Below are 19,595 nucleotides of genomic sequence, written 5' to 3'. Positions count from 1 at the left end.
TTGCACGCCTCTCACCCTCCTGTATTCCGGGCCCAATCGCTCAAAATCTTTTTCTCTCCATCATTCCACCTCTAGTTTGGTCTCCCACTTCTCAATATTTCCTCCACCTCTGACACGTATATCCCCTTTGTCAGTCTTTCTTCACTCACTCTTTTTGTATGTCTAAAACATTTCAAAACACTAACTTCTGCTCTCTCAACCACACTCTTTTTATTTTCACACACCTCTCTTACACTTCCATTACTTATTCGATCAAAGAACCTTACACCACACATTGTCGTCAAACATTTCATCTCCAACACATCCACCCTCCTCCGTACAACCCTATCTGTAGCCCATGCCTAGCAACCATATAGTATTGATGGACCTACTATTCCTTCAAACTTACCCATTTTTGCTCTCCGAGATAAAACTCTCTCCTTCCACACATTATTCATCGCTCCCAGGACGTTCGTCCCCTCCTCCAAGCTGTGACTCACTTCCATTACCATGATTCTATTCGCTGCTAAGTCCACTCCCAGATATCTAAAACACTTCTCTTCCCTACAGTTTTTTTCCAATCAGACTACATCCTACCTAACTTGTCCCTCAACCCTGGTGAACCTAATAACATTGCCCTTATCCACATTTACTCTCAACTTTCTCCTTTCACACCCATTCCAAACTCATTCACCAACTTCTGCTGTTTCTCACTCGAATCAGCCACTAGAGCTGTATCATCGGCGAACAAGAACTGACAAAATTCCCAAGCCCTCTCATCCCCAAGAGACTGCACACTCGCCTTCTCTCCGAAACTCTTGTATTCACCTCTCTAGCCACGCCATCCATAAACAAATAGAATAACCATGGGGACATCACACATCCATGCTTCACACCAACATTCACTGGGAACCAATTACTTTCCTCTCTTCCTACTCGTGCAAATGCCTTACTTCCTTGGTAAAAGCTTTTCACTGCTTCTAGAAACTTACCTCACACATCATATACTCTTAGGAGCTTCCACAAAGCATCTCTATCAACTCTATCATATGCCCTCTCCGTATCCATGAATACTGCGTACAAATTCATCTGTTTTTCTAAGTATTTCTTACGCACATTATTCAAAGCAAACACCTGGGGCCGTATGCAGAAAAATTCTTAGATTTCTGCTTACATTTATCCGTAGCTGAGCAAGTGACTTAAGTACCACACAGAAAAGGACTAAGCACGATGCTTAGCAAAACTTAAGCATAAGATTTAAGAAGTATGAAATGCAGTTTAGGTCAAAATATTTGTCGTTTTCTAGGCAAATACTTAAGCGTAGGGCAGCTTTCAGAAACATGCTTAGCAAAATTCTTAAAGTTAAGTAAAATTCTTTGTGGTTAAGCATACATAAGCATTCTAAGAAGTTTTCTGCATATGGCCCCTGATCCACACATCCTCTACTACTCCTGGAACGATACTGCTCTTCCCTCCGTTTAATGCTTTGTACATGCCTTCACCCTCTCAGTCAATACCCTGCAATATAATTTCCCAGGGGTAATCAACAAACTTATACCTCTGTAGCTAGAACACACACCCCTTTGCCTTTGTACAATGGCACTATGCATGCATTCTGGCAATCATCAGGCACCTAACCATGATCCATACATACAATGAGCATCCTTACCTATCAATCAGCAACATAGCCACCCCTTTCTTAATAGATTCTACTGTAATATCATCCAAACCCACCGCCTTGCCGGATTTTATCTTCCGCAAAGCTTTCAGTACTTTTCTTAACCAAACCATTCTCCCTAACCCCCTCTCTTCGTACACCACCTCCACCAAAACACCCTATGTATGCCACTCTATCATCAAACACTCCATCTCCTTCTCACTTCATCACTACCTTGCCTCCTTCACCGATGTTTCCATTTGTTCTCTTATCTTACGAACGTTATTTACCTCCTTCCAGAACATCTTTTTATTCTCCTGAAAGCTCAATGATACTCTCTCACCCCAACATGCATTTACCCTCTTTTTCAACTCTTGCACCTTTCTCTTGACCTCCTACCTCCTTCTTTTATACATCTCCCAGTCATTTGCACTCCTTCCTTGCTGGTATCGTGCAAACGATTCTCTTTTCTCTTTCATTGATAACTTTACTTCTTCATTCCATCACTCACTACCCTTTCAAATCTGCCCACCTCCGACCTTTTTCATGCCACATGCATCTTTTGTGCATGCCATCACTGTTTCTCTGAATGCATTCCATTTCTCACCCACTCTCCTCACGTCTTTTTCCATTTTACACTCAATCTCTTCTTCAAACACGTCTCCTTTCTAAGCTCACTTACTCACACTATTCTCTTCTTCCCAATATTCTTTCTTCACTTTTGAAAACCTCTACAAAATTCCTCTTCGCCTCCACAAGATAGCGATCAGAGATCCCTCCAGCTGCCGCTTTCAGCACATTAACATCTAAAATTCTCTCATTTAAGTGCCTATCAAGGAAAAAAGTGATCCAGTAATGCCCTTTAACTATCTCCTTTAATCAGACACGCATACCTGTGCATATCTCTCTTTTTAACCCAGGTATTCCTAATCAGCAGTCTTTTTTCAGCACACGAATCCACAAGCTCTTCACCATCTCCATTCCCAACACTGAATACCCCATGTACACCAATTATACCCTCAACTGCCATATTACTTATCTTTGCATTTAAATTTCCCATCGCTGAAATCCGGTGTAGTATATCAAAGCTTCTGACAAACTTTATCAGCTGCTCCCAAAACACTTGCCGCTCATGATATTTCTTCTCATAACCAGGTGCATAAGCAGAAATAATCACCCATCTCTCTCCATCCACTTTCAGGTTTACAGACATCAAGCAAGAATTTACTTTCTTATACTATCACATACTACCACGACTCCAGCTTCAGGAGTAATGATACTCCTTCCTTAGCTCTTTTCCTCTTACCAACCTTGACTTTACTCCCAAGACTTTCCAAACCACTCTTCCCCTTTACCTTTGAGCTTCGTTTCGCTCAGAGCCAGAACATCAAGGTTTCTTTCCTCAAACATACTTCCTATCTCTCTTTCTTTCTCATCTTGGTTAAGTCCACACACATTCAGACACCCAAATCTGAGCCTTCGAGGATGATGAGCACTCCCCACTTGCTTTCTTCTGCTTCCCCTTTTAGAAATTGGGATATGAGGAGGAGAGTGTTTTCAGCCCCTGCGCTCCCATCCCCTTTAGTCGCTTTCTACGATGCGCGAGGAATACGTGGAAAGTATTCTTTCTCCCTGATCCCTATGTTTTGGAAGACATCTCAAGTGAGTCGTGATTAAATGAATTCCATCACTAACACAGGGTAATGAAGTCCGATTAGTTCCCAAGTGCACTTTCGTGTAATTATCACATCATCAGAGGAGTTACAAGTAAAGAAATATGACATTAAGCTGATATACAACGAAGAGACGAAGTTAGAACGCTATTTGGTAAACAAGTGACGACACGAATGGAAGTTGGGTGCGCTCAAGTCTGGCAACATGTATGTCGAAATTTATCGTGTGGACAAGAAAGGAAACTATTTACAAATTCAATCAAAAATAAAGCCATCCACTTTCTATAGATCGCCATAAATGTCAATGTCTGTGGCACCTGGCTGTGGATAGAGAACTGTGGTTTCGGTGCATTACACATGACAGCTAGAGACTGAGTTTGAGCAAATGTGGCCTTTTTGTTTAATTTCCTGGAACTACCTCGCTGAAGCAAGAGGTAGCGATTATGGTTCCTTTTGGGAGGGATGGCGCTGGAAATGAATGAAGGCCAGCAAGTATGCATATATCCATGTGTATATATATATATGTATACACAAAGTTACCCCATTTTTCAATTTACTCCACAGCAATACCATCCAAACCCGCCGCCTTGCCGACTTCCATCTTCCGCAAAGCTTTGACTACCTCTTCTCTGTTTACCAAATCATTCTCCCTAACCCTCTCACTTCGCACACCACCTCGACCAAAACACCCTATATCTGCCACTCTATCATGTAACACATTCAACAAATCTTCAAAATACTCACTCCATCTCCTCACGTCACCACTACTTGTCATTGTCTCCCCATTAACCCTCTTCACCGATGTTCCCATTTGTTCTCTTGCCTTACGCACTTTATTTACCTCACTCCAAAACATCTTTTTATTCTCCCTAAAATTTAATGATACCCTCTCACCCCAACTCTTATTTGCCCTCGTTTTCATCTTCTGTATCTTTCTCTTGACCTCCAGCCTCTTTCTTTTATACATATCCCAGTCATTTGCATCATTTCCCTGCAAAAATCGTCCAAATGCCTCTCTCTTCTCTTTCACTAATAATCTTACCTCTTCATCTAACCACTCACGACCCTTTCTAATCTGCCCACCTCCCACGCTTTTCAAGCCACAAGCATCTTTTGCGCAAGCCATCACTGCTTCCCTAAATACACCCCATTCCTCCCCACTCCCCTTACGTCCTTTGCTCTCACCTTTTTCCATTCTGCACTCAATCTCTCCTGGTACTTCTTCACACAAGTCTCCTTCCCAAGCTCACTTACTCACACCCCTCTCTTCACCCCAAAATTCTCTCTTCTCTTCTGGAAACCTCTACAAGTCTTCACCTTTTCCTCCTCAAGATAGTGATCAGACATCTCTCTAGTTGCAAATTTCAGCACATTAACATCCAAAAGTCTCTCTTTCACGCGCCAATCAATTAACATGTAATCCAGTAACACTCTCTGGCCATCTCTCCTACTTACATACGTATACTTATGTATATCTCTCTTTTTAAACCAGGTATTCCCAATCACCAGTCCTTTTTCAGCACACAAATCTACAAGCTACATAACCCGGTTTCGTGCATCAAAACAACTAACTCACTCACTCAGCTGCTCCCAAAACACTTGCCTCTCATGATCTTTCTTCTCGTGCCCAGGTGCATAGGCACCAATAATCACCCATCATTCTCCATCCACCTTCAGTTTTACCCATATCAATCTAGAGTTTACATTCTTACACTCTATCACATACTTCCACCACTCCAGTTTCAGGAGTAGTGCTACTCCTTCCCTTGCTCATGTCCTCTCACCAACCCATGATTTTACTCCCAAAACATTCTACCCAAACCACTCCTCCCCTTTACCCTTGAGCTTCGTTTACTCAGAGCCAAAATATCCAGGTTTCTTTCTTCAAACATAAGACCTACCTCTGCTTTTTTCTTATCCTGGTTAATTCCACACACATTTAGACACCCCAGTCTGAGCCTTCGAGGAGGATGAGCACTCCCCGCGTGACTCCTTCTTCTGTTTCCCCTTTAGAAAGTTAAGAGACAAGGAGGGGACGGTTTCTAGCCAACCGCTCCTGGTCACCTTTAGTCGCCTTCTACGTCACGTGGGAAATGCGTGGGAAGTATTCTTTCTCTCGTATCCCCAAGGAGAAGGTGAAGGCATGTACAGAGCATCAGATTGGGGAAGAGCAGTGTGGTTTCAGAAGTGGTAGAGGATGTTTCGATCAGGTGTTTCTTTTGAAGAATGCAATGTGAGAAATATTAGACAAGCAAATGGATTTGTATGTAGCATTTATGTATCTGGAGAAGGCATATAATATAGTTGATAGAGATCCTCTGTGGAAGGTATTAAGAATATGTGGTGTGGGAGGCAAGTTGTTAGATGCAGTGAAAAGTTTTTATCGAGGATGTAAGGCATGTGTACGAGTGGGAATAGAGCAAAGTGACTGGTTCTCAGTGAATGTCGGTTTGCGGGAGGGGTGCGTGATGTCTCCATGGTTGTTTAATTTGTTTATGGATGTGGTTGTTATGGAGGTAAATGCAAGAGTTTTGGAGAAAGGGGCAAGTATGCAGTCTGTTGTGGAGGAGAGGGCTTGGGAAGTGAGTCAGTTGTTGTTCGCTGTTGATACAGCGCTGATGGCTGATTCGGTGAGAAACTGCAGAAGCTGGTGACTGAGTTTGGTAAAGTATGTAAAAGAAGAAAGCTGAAAGTAAACGTGAATAAGAGCAAGGATATTAGGTACAGTAGGGTTGAGGGACAAGTCATTTGGGAGGTAAGTTTGAATGGAGAAAAACTGGAGAAAGTGAAGTGTTTTAGATATCTGGGAGTGGATTTGGCAGTGGATGTAACCGTGGAAGCGGAAGTGAGTCACAGGTTTGGTGATGGGGGCGAAAGTTCTGGGAGCGTTGAAGGATGTATGGAAGTCGAGAACATTATCTTGGAAAGCACAAATGGGTATGTTTGAAAGAACAGCGGTTCCAACAATGTTATATGGTTGCGAGGCTTGGGCAAATGATAGAGTTGTGCGGAGGAGGGTGGATGTGCTGGAAATGAGATGTTTGAGGTCAATATGTGGTGTGAGGTCGTTTGATCGAGTAAGTAATGATAGGGTAAGAGAGATGTGTGGTAATAAAGAGAGTGTGGATGAGAGAGCAGAAAAGGGTGTTTTGAAATGGTTTGTCACCTGGAGAGAATGAGTGAGGAAAGATTGACCAAGAGGATATGTGTGTCTGAGGTGGAGGGAACGAGGAGAAGTGGGAGCACAAATTAGAGGTGGAAAGATGGATAGAAAAAGATTTTGAGTGATCGGGGCCTGAACTTGCAGGAGGGTGAAAGGCGTGCAAGGAATAGAATGAATTGGAACGATGTGGTATACCGTGGTCGACGTGCTGTCAATGGATTGAACTAGCCCATGTGAAGCGCCTGGGGTAAACCATGGAAAGTTCTGTGGGGCCTGGGTGTGGAAAGGGAGTGAGAACGAATGTGGCCTTGGTTGTCTTTTCCTAGCGCTACCTCGTGCACATAAAGGGGGAGGGGGCTGTTATTTCATATGTTATGGGGTGGCTATGGGAATGAATAAAGGCAGACAGTATGAATTATGTACATGTGTATATATGTATATGTCAGTGTGTGTGTATATATATGTATACGTTGAGATGTATAGGTATACATATTTGCGTGTGTGGACGTAGATGTATATACATGTGTATGTGGGTGGGTTGGGCCATTCTTCCGTCTGTTTCCTTGCGCTACCTCGCTAACGCGGGAGACTGCGACAACGCAAAATAAATAAATTAATAGATAAATACGTAAAGAAATGAATAAATAGATAAATAAATAGATATATATATATATATATATATATATATATATATATATATATATATATATATATATATCTATATATATATATATATATATATATATATATATATATATATATATATATATATATATATATATTTTTTTCTTTTTTTTTTTTTTTTACTTTGTCGCTGTCTCCCGCGTTTGCGAGGTAGCGCAAGGAAACAGACGAAAGAAATGGCCCAACCCCCCCCCCCCATACACATGTATATACATACGTCCACACACGCAAATATACATACCTACATAGCTTTCCATGGTTTACCCCAGACGCTTCACATGCCTTGATTCAATCCACTGACAGCAAGTCAACCCCGGTATACCACATCGCTCCAATTCACTCTATTCCTTGCCCTCCTTTCACCCTCCTGCATGTTCAGGCCCCGTTCACACAAAATCTTTTTCACTCCATCTTTCCACCTCCAATTTGGCCTCCCTCTTCTGCTCGTTCCCTCCACCTCCGACACATATATCCTCTTGGTCAATCTTTCCTCACTCATTCTCTCCATGTGCCCAAACCACTTCAAAACACCCTCTTCTGCTCTCTCAACCACGCTCTTTTTATTTCCACACATCTCTCTTACCCTTACGTTACTCACTCGATCAAACCACCTCACACCACACATTGTCCTCAAACATCTCATTTCCAGCACATCCATCCTCCTGCGCACAACTCTATCCGTAGCCCACGCCTCGCAACCATACAACATTGTTGGAACCACTATTCCTTCAAACATACCCATTTTTGCTTTCCGAGATAATGTTCTCGACTTCCACACATTCTTCAAGGCCCCCAGAATTTTCGCCCCCTCCCCCACCCTATGATCCACTTCCGCTTCCATGGTTCCATCCCTGCGTGTCGTAGAAGGCGACTAAAAGGAGATGGAGCGGGGGGCTGGAAATCCTCCCCTCTCGTTTTTTTTTTAATTTTCCAAAAGAGGGAACAGAGAACGAGGCGAGGTGAGGATACTCCCTCAGAGGCCCAGTCCTCTGTTCTTAACGCTACCTTGCTAACGCGGGAAATGGCGAATAGTTTGAATGAAAGAAAGATATATATATATATATATATATATATATATATATATATATATATATATATATATATATATATATATATATATATATATATCCCTGGGGATAGGGGATTAAGAATACTTCCCACGTATTCCCTGCGTGTCGTAGAAGGCGACTAAAAGGGGAGGGAGCGGGGGGCTGGAAATCCTCCCCTCTCGTTTTTTTTTAATTTTCCAAAAGAAGGAACAGAGAATTGGGCCAGGTGAGGGTATTCCCTCAAAGGCCCAGTCCTCTGTTCTTAATGCTACCTCGCTAACGCGGGAAATGGCGAATAGTTTAAAAGAAAAAAAAAGATATATATATATATATATATATATATATATATATATATATATATATATATATATATATATATATATATATATATATATATATATATATATATATATATATATATATATACATATATATATATGTATGTATATATATATGTGTGGATCAGGTGTTTGCTTTCAAGAATGTATGTGAGAAATACTTAGAAAAGCAAATGGATTTGTATGTAGCATTTATGGATCTGGAGAAGGCATATGATAGAGTTGATAGAGATGCTCTGTGGAAGGTATTAAGAAGCGGTGAAAAGTTTTATCGAGGATGTAAGCCATGTGTAGGTGTAGGAAGAGAGGAAAGTGATTGGTTCTCAGTGAATGTAGGTTTGCGGCAGGGGTGTGTGATGTCTCCATGGTTGTTTAATTTGTTTATGGATGGGGTTGTTAGGGAGGTGAATGTAAGAGTTTTGGAAAGAGGGGCAAGTATGAAGTCTGTTGGGGATGAGAGAGCTTGGGAAGTGAGTCAGTTGTTGTTCGCTGATGATACAGCGCTGGTGGCTGATTCATGTGAGAAACTGCAGAAGCTGGTGACTGAGTTTGGTAAAGTGTGTGAAGGAAGAAAGTTAAGAGTAAATGTGAATAAGAGCAAGGTTATTAGGTACAGTAGGGTTGAGGGTCAAGTCAATTGGGAGGTGAGTTTGAATGGAGAAAAACTGGAGGAAGTGAAGTGTTTTAGATATCTGGGAGTGGATCTGGCAGCGGATGGAACCATGGAAGCGGAAGTGGATCATAGGGTGGGGGAGGGGGCGAAAATTCTGGGAGCCTTGAAGAATGTGTGGAAGTCGAGAACATTATCTCGGAAAGCAAAAATGGGTATGTTTGAAGGAATAGTGGTTCCAACAATGTTGTATGGTTGCGAGGCGTGGGCTATGGATAGAGTTGTGCGAAGGAGGATGGATGTGCTGGAAATGAGATGTTTGAGGACAATGTGTGGTGTGAGGTGGTTTGATCGAGTAAGTAACGTAAGGGTAAGAGAGATGTGTGGAAATAAAAAGAGCGTGGTTGAGAGAGCAGAAGAGGGTGTTTTGAAATGGTTTGGGCACATGGAGAGAATGAGTGAGGAAAGATTGACCAAGAGGATATATGTGTCGGAGGTGGAGGGAACGAGGAGAAGAGGGAGACCAAATTGGAGGTGGAAAGATGGAGTGAAAAAGATTTTGTGTGATCGGGGCCTGAACATGCAGGAGGGTGAAAGGAGGGCAAGGAATAGAGTGAATTGGAGCGATGTGGTATACCGTGGTTGATGTGCTGTCAGTGGATTGAATCAGGGCATGTGAAGCGTCTGGGGTAAACCATGGAAAGCTGTGTAGGTATGTATATTTGCGTGTGTGGACGTATGTATATACATGTGTATGGGGGTGGGTTGGGCCATTTCTTTCGTCTGTTTCCTTGCGCTACCTAGCAAACGCGGGAGACAGCGACAAAGCAAAAAAAAAAAAAAAAATATATATATATGTAAGGCATGTGTACGTGTAGGAAGAGAGGAAAGTGATTGGTTCTCAGTGAATGTAGGTTTGCGACAGGGGTGTGTGATGTCTCCATGGTTGTTTAATTTGTTTATGGATGGGGTTGTTAGGGAGGTGAATGCAAGAGTTTTGGAAAGAGGGGCAAGTATGAAGTCTGTTGTGGATGAGAGAGCTTGGGAAGTGAGTCAGTTGTTGTTCGCTGATGATACAGCGCTGGTGGCTGATTCATGTGAGAAACTGCAGAAGCTGGTGACTGAGTTTGGTAAAGTGTGTGAAGGAAGAAAGTTAAGAGTAAATGTGAATAAGAGCAAGGTTATTAGGTACAGTAGGGTTGAGGGTCAAGTCAATTGGGAGGTGAGTTTGAATGGAGAAAAACTGGAGGAAGTGAAGTGTTTTAGATATCTGGGAGTGGATCTGTCAGCGGATGGAACCATGGAAGCGGAAGTGGATCATAGGGTGGGGGAGGGGGCGAAAAATTCTGTGAGCCTTGAAAAAGTGTGGAAGTCGAGAACATTATCTCGGAAAGCAAAAATGGGTATGTTTGAAGGAATAGTGGTTCCAAGCAATGTTGTATGGTTGCGAGGCGTGGGCTATGGATAGAGTTGTGCGCAGGACGATGGATATGCTGGAAATGAGATGTTTGAGGACAATGTGTGGTGTGAGGTGGTTTGATCGAGTAAGTAACGTAAGGGTAATGAGAGATGTGTGGAAATAAAAAGAGCGTGGTTGAGAGAGCAGAAGAGGGTGCTTTTGAAATGGTTCGGGCACATGGAGAGAATGAGTGAGGAAAGATTGACCAAGAGATATATGTGTCGGAGGTGGAGGGAACGAGGAGAAGAGGAAGACCAAATTGGAGGTGGAAAGATGGAGTGAAAAGGATTTTGTGTGATCGGGGCCTGAACATGCAGGAGGGTGAAAGGAGGGCAAGGAATAGAGTGAATTGGAGCGATGTGGTATACCGGGGTTGACGTGCTGTCAGTGGATTGAATCAAGGCATGTGAAGCGTCTGGGGTAAACCATGGAAAGCTGTGTAGGTATGTATATTTGCGTGTGTGGACGTATGTATATACATCTGTATGGGGGTGGGTTGGGCCATTTCTTTCGTCTGTTTCCTTGCGCTACCTCGCAAACGCGGGAGACAGCGACAAAAGAAAAAAAAAAAAAAAAAAAAAAATATATATATATATATATATATATATATATATATATATATATATATATATATATATATATATATATATATATATATATATATATATATATATATATGTATATATATATATATATATATATATATATATATATATATATATATATACATATATATATTATATATATATATATATATATATATATATATATATATATATATATATATATATATATATATATATATATATATATATATATATATATATATATATATATATATGATTGGTTCTAAGTGAATGTAGGTTTGCAGCAGGGGTGTGTGATGTCTCCATGGTTGTTTAATTTGTTTATGGATGGGGTTGTTAGGGAGGTGAATGCAAGAGTTTTGGAAAGAGGGGCAAGTATGAAGTCTGTTGGGGATGAGATAGCTTGGGAAGTGAGTCAGTTGTTCGCTGATGATACAGCGCTGGTGGCTGATTCATGTGAGAAACTGCAGAAGCTGGTGACTGAGTTTGGTAAAGTGTGTGAAAGAAGAAAGTTAAGAGTAAATGTGAATAAGAGCAAGGTTATTAGGTACAGTAGGGTTGAGGGTCAAGTCAATTGGGAGGTAAGTTTGAATGGAGAAAAACTGGTGGTAGTGAAGTGTTTTAGATATCTGGGAGTGGATCTGGCAGCGGATGGAACCATGGAAGCGGAAGTGAATCATAGGATGGGGGAGGGGGCGAAAGTCCTGGGAGCCTTGAAGAATGTGTGGAAGTCGAGAACCTTATCTCGGAACGCAAAAATGGGTATGTTTGAAGGAATAGTGGTTCCAACAATGTTGTATGGTTGCGAGGCGTGGGCTATGGATAGAGTTGTGCGCAGGAGGGTGGATGTGCTGGAAATGAGATGTTTGAGGACAATGTGTGGTGTGAGGTGGTTTGATCGAGTAAGTAATGTAAGGGTAAGAGAGATGTGTGGAAATAAAAAGAGCGTGGTTGAGAGAGTAGAAGAGGGTGTTTTGAAATGTTTTGGGCACATGAGAGAATGAGTGAGGAAAGATTGACCAAGAGGATATATGTGTTGGAGATGGAGGGAACGAGGAGAAGTGGGAGACCAAATTGGAGATGGAGAGATGGAGTGAAAAAGATTTTTAGAGTGATCGGGGCCTGAACATGCAGGAGGGTGAAAGGCGGGCAAGGAATAGAGTGAATTGGATCGATGTGGTATACCGGGGTTGACGGGCTGTCAGTGGATTGAATCAGGGCATCTGGAGCGTATTGGGTAAACCATGGAAAGCTGTGTGGGGTCTGGATGTGGAAAGGGAGCTGTGGTTTCGGGCACTATTGCATGGCAGCTAGGGACTGAGTGTGAACGAATGAGGCCTTTTTTGTCTTTTCCTAGCGCTACCCCGCACACATGAGGGGGGAGGGGGATGGTATTCCATGTGTGGCGAGGTGGCGGTGGGAATGAATAAAGGCAGACAGTGTGAACTGTGTGCATGGGTATATATGTAAGTGTCTGTATGTGTAATACATATGTGTACATTAAGATGTATGGGCATGTACATTTGCGTGTGTGGACGTGTGTGTATATACAAATGTGTATGGCGGTGGGTTGGGCCATTTCTTTCGTCTGTTTCCTTGCGCTACCTCGCAAACGTGGGAGACAGCGACAAAGCAAAATAAATAAATAAATAGATGATTGGTTGGGCCATTCTTCGTCTGTTTCCTGGGGCTACCTCGCTGACGCGGGAAACGGCGATCTAGTATAATGAAAAAAACTATATACATATACATTTTGGTGTATCTAGGAATTCACATATCTGCTACCTCTCCCACACAGAAGCGTTTTTCCCACACCTCCGCCAACCCTGGGATCGTAGGTTAATGGCCACGTTGATTGCCGCTCTTGTGGTCTGTTACCTCTTCTCCGCCTCCGCTAACATGGAGGTCGTGGGGTTAATGAACTCGTCCACCGCAAGTTGCAGGTTTTCCTCAATAGTTTCATTCTGGGCGAAAGTTGTCCACAAGACAATCAGTTACTGAGGGTGTGTGTTTGAGCAGACATGTGTCTTCTTGACTCATAAGGTAATGAGACCGATAATAACTGACGTTATCAAGACAGAGCAACAAGGTAATGTGATTGGTGCATACAATTGAGGAACCTTCTCTTTATAATGTATGTATGCAACTTCTGGAAGGGTACGACGTATGCTTGGAAATTTTTTTGTGGATGATGCCATGGCTACGAGAAATGTAAAACGTGTGGAGAAATGGATCAAATTTCTAAGTAATCCAGACAATTCTCAAAGTTTGTCTGATACATGCACGAAGATATTCAACCAGAGTAAAGGCAAAGTGTTGCGGATGGGACACAATGAGAAAGTACGTCGATGCAAGTTTTATGCAGCAGAAATTAAGCTGCGAGGTGTGTTTGAGAGAGGGGCTTGAGAATTGACATTTTACATAGCCTGGCGCCACAGCCCCACCATAAGAGAACTGTATCATGTTCTTGTTATATGTTCCTTGATAGCGACGTTCAAAGTCCAGTATATCCAGTACATTGCTCCTCCTAATAAGCTCCCATGTTTTCCTTGAATTTATCAAGATGAGCGTTAAGACATAAGACTTTAAGGGACATCCTACATCCCATTTTGCCGTAGTTTTTCACCAGCTCTTACATAGTTATTGGACCACTGCGACAAAGCAATACCAAGCTGCTTTCTCCTTCCTAGTGAGCTTTTTGGGGAATTCTTTACACTCCGACGAAGACACCGGCTTTGACCTTTGCCTTATACAGTTTATGGAAGAAGTTTTGCAGGTACTTGAAGGCTTCAGACTCCCTGTCTAGATCTGTGACAAATTATTTCATAACTCCTGATTTTACGTGCAGTGAAGGTCCGGATACGTGATCGCAGGTGCAGTCTAGCCAGTCCGATGTTTGGGGGGGTCCACCACGCAGGAGTAGTAATTGTTTGAGTGGTCAGTGGGTTCCTGCCAAATTCTTGTGATGGCGAACTTCACGGCTCTCTTTTCCCCTCTGCACCATCCTGCAAAAGAGCAAAATGAAATTGTGATTATAGGGAAAATACTATATATTTGTTCATAAATCAATTTCAACTACGAGTAATGTGTAAGAGATTCTCTCAGCATATTCGATATATGTTTTTTTTCATCAACATTGCCAATTTGAAAAAAGATTGAAATTGAAAACTTTTCAGATTTCAAACATTTTGAGAAATTTTATAACAGAAAATTCCGCCATCCAAATGAGCAACGGCTGTCTATCTCACCTTACAGAGTTTTCTTTTTTTTCAGTGTTCGCAGGTGAAATGAGTTGCCCAGAATTTGCCTAGATCCCCAGGGGACAGTCATGCTGAAATATGTCTTGTAGGCCTCGCACATCTTAGCTGATGATGCCACGCAGTACTTGTTCGTTCTTGTTTTGATAACTTGGCGGCAGACATAGCAAAATGCGTCTGCCGGATACTTGCAACCTCTAGATGCCAGCTCAGGAAAATGTACATATATATATATATATATATATATATATATATATATATATATATATATATATATATATATATATATATATATATATATATATATAAAATGTACATATATATATATATATACATATATATATATGTATATATATATATATATATATATATAAATATATATATATATATATATATATATATATATATATATATATATATATATATATATATATATATATATATATATATATATATATATATATATATATATATATATATATATATATATATATATATATATATATATATATATATATATATATATATATATATATACATATAAGGCATGTACAGAGCATCATATTGGGGAAGAGCAGTGTGGTTTCAGAAGTGGTAGAGGATGTGTGGATCAGGTGTTTGCTTTGAAGAATGTATGTGAGAAATACTTAGAAAAGCAAATGGATTTGTATGTAGCATTATGGATCTGGAGAAGGCATATAATAAGAGTTGGTAGAGATGCTCTGTGGAAAGTATTAAGAACATATGGTGTGGGAGGCAAGTTGTTAGAAGCAGTGAAAAGTTTTTATCGAGGATGTAAGGCATGCGTACGTGTAGGAAGAGAGGAAAGTGATTTGTTCTCAGTGCATGTAGCTTTGTGGCAGGGGTGTGTGATGTCTCCATGGTTGTTTGATTTGTTGATGGATGGGGTTGTTAGGGATGTGAATGCAAGAGTTTTGGAAAGAGGGGCAAGTATGCAGTCTGTTGTGGATGAGAGAGCTTGGGAGGTGAGTCAGTTGTTGTTCGCTGATGATGCAGCGCTGCTGGCTGATTCACTTGAGAAACTGCAGAAGCTAGTGACTGAGTTTGGTAAAGTATGTGAAGGAAGAAAGTTGAGAGTGGATGTGAATAAGAGTAAGGTTATTAGGTGAAGTAGGGTTGAGGGTCAAGTCAATTGGGAGGTAAGTTTGAATGGAGAAAAACTGGAGGAAGTGAAGTGTTTTAGATATCTGGGAGTGGATTTGGCAGCAGATGGAACCATGGAAGTGGAAGTGAATCATAGGGTGGGGGAGGGGGCGAAAATTCTGGGAGCCTTGAAGAATGTGTGGAAGTCGAGAACATTATCTCGGAAAGCAAAAATGGGTATGTTTGATGGAATAGTGGTTCCAACAATGTTGTATGGTTGCGAGGCGTGGGCTATGGATAGAGTTGTGCGCAGGAGGGTGGATGTGCTGGAAATGAGATGTTTGAGAACAATGTGTGGTGTGAGGTGCTTTGATCGAGCAAGTGCTAATAGGGTAAGAGAGATGTGTGGTAATAAAAAGAGTGTGGTTGAGAGAGCAGAAGGTGTTTTGAAATGGTTTGGTCACATGGAGAGAATGAGTGAGGAAAGATTGACCAAGAGGATAAATGTGTCAGAGGTGTAGGGAACGAGAAGTGGGAGACCAAATTGGAGGTGGAAAGATCGAGTGAAAAAAAAAAATTTGAGTGATCGTGGCCTGAACATGCAGGAAGGTGAAAGGCGTGCAAGGGATAGAGTGAATTGGAATGATGTGGTATACCGTGGTCGACGTGCTGCCAATGGATTAAACCAGGGCATGTGAATCGTCTGTGGTAAACCATGGAAAGTTGTGTGGGGCCTGGATGTGGAGAGAGAGCTGTGGTTTCGGTTCATTATTACATGACAGCTAGAGACTTTAGTGTGAACGAATGGGGCCTTTGTAGTCTTTTCCTAGCGCTACCTCGCACACATGAGGGGGGAGGGTGTTGCTATTCCATGTGTGGCGGGGTGGCGATGGGAATGAATAAAGGCAGACAGTATGAATTATGTACAGGGGTATATATGTACATGTCTATGTGTATGTATATATGTATACACTGAGATGTATAGGTATGTATATGTGCTGTGTGTGAACGTGTATGTATATACATGTTTATGTGGGTGGGGTGGGCCATTCTTTCGTCTGTTTCCTTGCGCTACCTCGCTAATGCGAGGTAGCGTGTTCTGTTACCTGACAGCTCGCAGATGTATTCTCTCTGATTATCAATAATTCCTTACTAATTTGTATTTTCGAAGACAAGCAATTGCTCTCATATGTGCCGAATGAGTTTTGTGTAATACAAGATATTTACTGATAAATGTAAAAAATTATCTCGTGATCAAAACGAATATATCGAAATCTAATTTTACAGATTTTGATAATGGTACTAGCAATACTGTGAGCACTTCTCATTACTTACGCACTCAAGCTAATGTTGAATCCTGTGTCAAGTTTAACACATCACATAACCAGTATCGCAGCTCTCTATCCGGTGCTGTCCTCGCCCAGCACTAATGTGTCAGACCACCACCTGGCGCTGTGCTTTCCTAGCAGTTATTAATACTCCAGCTCACCAATCGTGGTTGTGCTCTACCAGGACTGATACCACAGCTCACCAGCCGATGTCATTCTCGTCCAGCACTCGCACTACAGCCAAACAGCCGGTGCTCTCATCGCCCGCCAGTACATATGGAACCCACCAGCTAGTGCTCTGATAGCCCACCATTAACGACGGGACCCACCAGCCAGTGATATGATAGCCCACCTTTAATGACGGGACCCACCAGATAGTAATTTGACTTTCCACCACTACTGATGGGACGCACCAGCCGGTGTTCTGATCGCCTAAAGATGCAATCCACCATCAGGTGATCGCCCTACTCTAATGCCTCCAGCCCATCAGAATGGGTGATTTTAGTCATCATTCATGTCTCATCCCGTCAGCCAATAGCATCGACACTTCAGCGCACCAGCTCGTGAAGTGCTGCACACTGGTCATGCTTAAGATTACCACACTACCATCAAATCTTGGTACTACAACCTCCACGCTACCTCAAGATATTCCCACTGACATAAGATTATCGCTTGTAACCACCACCATCCAACCACTACATTACCTCACAACAACACTATCACGACCCGTAAGACATAACCACATCTCCCCACTACCACACTACAGCCATATCACCCCACTATCACATTAGCACCACACCTCCCCACTACCACACTACCCCCACATCTCCCCACTACCACACTACCACCACATCTCCCACTCCTTCATTACCGCCAGGCCCAGCACAACAAGCGCCATCATTAGCATACCCACATTTTTCCTCAGAATTTTTCCCAAACGTAAAATCGTTTATCAGTCTCCTTCGTTCGGGTCTTTCGTTTAATCTCAAGGAAAACTCAGATAAATGATTTACTAATTTCACATCATGAACAAAAAGAAGAAATGTTTTAAACGAGAAGATATATATTCACGTTGTGTTGCAATTCCATATCTTGCGCGAACGCCAACATTGATCCCAAGTGTTCATCCTAACCTCGGCAATGCTCGATATATGAGTACCTGGCTATGGCTGCGGTTAAGGAAGATGATGAGTGGCTATGTACACATAGGAATAAAGACATGGCACATATATAACGAGTTAAGAGACAGGGCAACACGAGTGTAAACTCTCTACCCGTAACTAAGTAAAAATAACACACACACACACACACACACACACACACACACACACACACACACACATGCCTTGTTTAGGTTGAAGTGCGTATGTGTGTATGCATACAGCAGGAGTAGAGACAACTTAATGCAGTATAGAAAAGTTTAAGGGGCGGGCAACACAAGACGCAATACTCTCTTTCCAAAACATACAGAAAGTGTTCCATGAAGATAAAAAGGACTCCTTGGGCAGGAGGTTAGTAGTGAGTGGTGGGATGAAGAAGTAAGGTTGTTAGTGTAAGAGAAGAGAGAGGAGTTTGGGCGATTTTTTTGCAGGAAAGTAGTGCAAATAATTGGAAGATGTATAAAAGAAAGCGGCAGGAGAACAAGAGAAAGGTGCAAGAGGTGAAAAAGAGGGCAAATGAGAATTGGGATGAGAGAGTATCATTCATTTTTAGGGAGAATAAAAAGATGTTATGAAGGAGGTAAATATAGTGAGTAAGACAAGAGAAAAAATGGGAACATCTGTGAAGGTGGCAAATGGTATGTAATAAAGAGTAGTGATGAAGTGAGAAGGAGATGGAGTGAGAATTTTGAAGGTTTGTTGAATGTGTTTGATGATAGAGAGGCAGATGTAGGGTGTTTTGGTCGGGGTGGTGTGCGTAGTGAGAAGGTTACGGAGAGTTGTTTGGTAAACAGAGAAGAGGTAGTGAAAGCTTTGCAAAAGATGAACGCTGGCAAGGCGGCGGGTTTGGATGGCATTGCTGCGTTGATGATTGGTTGGTAAGGATATTCAGTGTATGTAAGAATCATGGTGAAGTGCCTGAGTTTTGGAGGAATGCTTGCATAGCGCCACTGTACAAAGGTAAAGGGGATAAAGGTGAGTGTTCAAATTACAGAGGCATAAGTTTGTTGAGTATTCCTGGGAAATTATATGGAAGGGTATTGATTAAGAGGGTAAATGCATGTACAGGGCATCAGACTGGGGAAGAGCAGAGTGATTTCAGAAGTGGTAAAGGATGTGTGGATCACTTGTTTGCTTTATGGAATATATGTGAGAAACACTTAAAAAAACAGATGGATTTCTATGTAGCATTTATGCGTCTGGAGAGGGCATATGATAGTGTTGATGGAGACGCTTTATGGAAGGTTTTAAGAGTATATAACGTGGGAGGTAAGTTGCTAAAAGCAGTGAAAAGTTTTTACCAAGGATGTAAAGCATGTGGAAGAGTAGGAAGAGAGGAAAGTGATTGGTTCCCAGTGAATGTCAGTTTGCAGCAGGGGTACGTGATGTCTCCATGGTTGTTCAATTTATTTATGGATGGGATGGTTAGGGAGATGAGTGCAAGAGTTTTAGAGAGAGGAGAAATTATGCAGTCTGTTGTGGATGAGAGAGCCTGGGAAGTGAGTCAGTTGCTGTTTCCTGATGATATACCGCTGGTGGCTGATTCG

The 19,595-nt window shown here is 41.8% G+C and overlaps 1 protein-coding gene across 1 annotated transcript in view; it reads left to right on the top strand.

Annotated features, from left to right (window-relative positions):
* LOC139755737 (uncharacterized) overlaps positions 1 to 13,605 on the top strand; it is a 58,412-nt gene extending 44,807 nt beyond the window's left edge. The window contains exon 3 of the mRNA XM_071674369.1: positions 13,356 to 13,605. Within this exon, the coding sequence (XP_071530470.1) occupies positions 13,356 to 13,605 (250 nt within the window). The remainder of the gene's footprint in view (positions 1 to 13,355) is intronic.
* Positions 13,606 to 19,595: the final 5,990 nt, after the last annotated feature.

The sequence above is a fragment of the Panulirus ornatus genome, chromosome 20 (assembly GCF_036320965.1).
Source record: "Panulirus ornatus isolate Po-2019 chromosome 20, ASM3632096v1, whole genome shotgun sequence".
Classification (NCBI taxonomy): domain Eukaryota; kingdom Metazoa; phylum Arthropoda; class Malacostraca; order Decapoda; family Palinuridae; genus Panulirus; species Panulirus ornatus.
The sequence above is the reverse complement of the archived record's forward strand: the minus strand, read 5'-3'. Positions and strand labels throughout refer to the sequence as shown.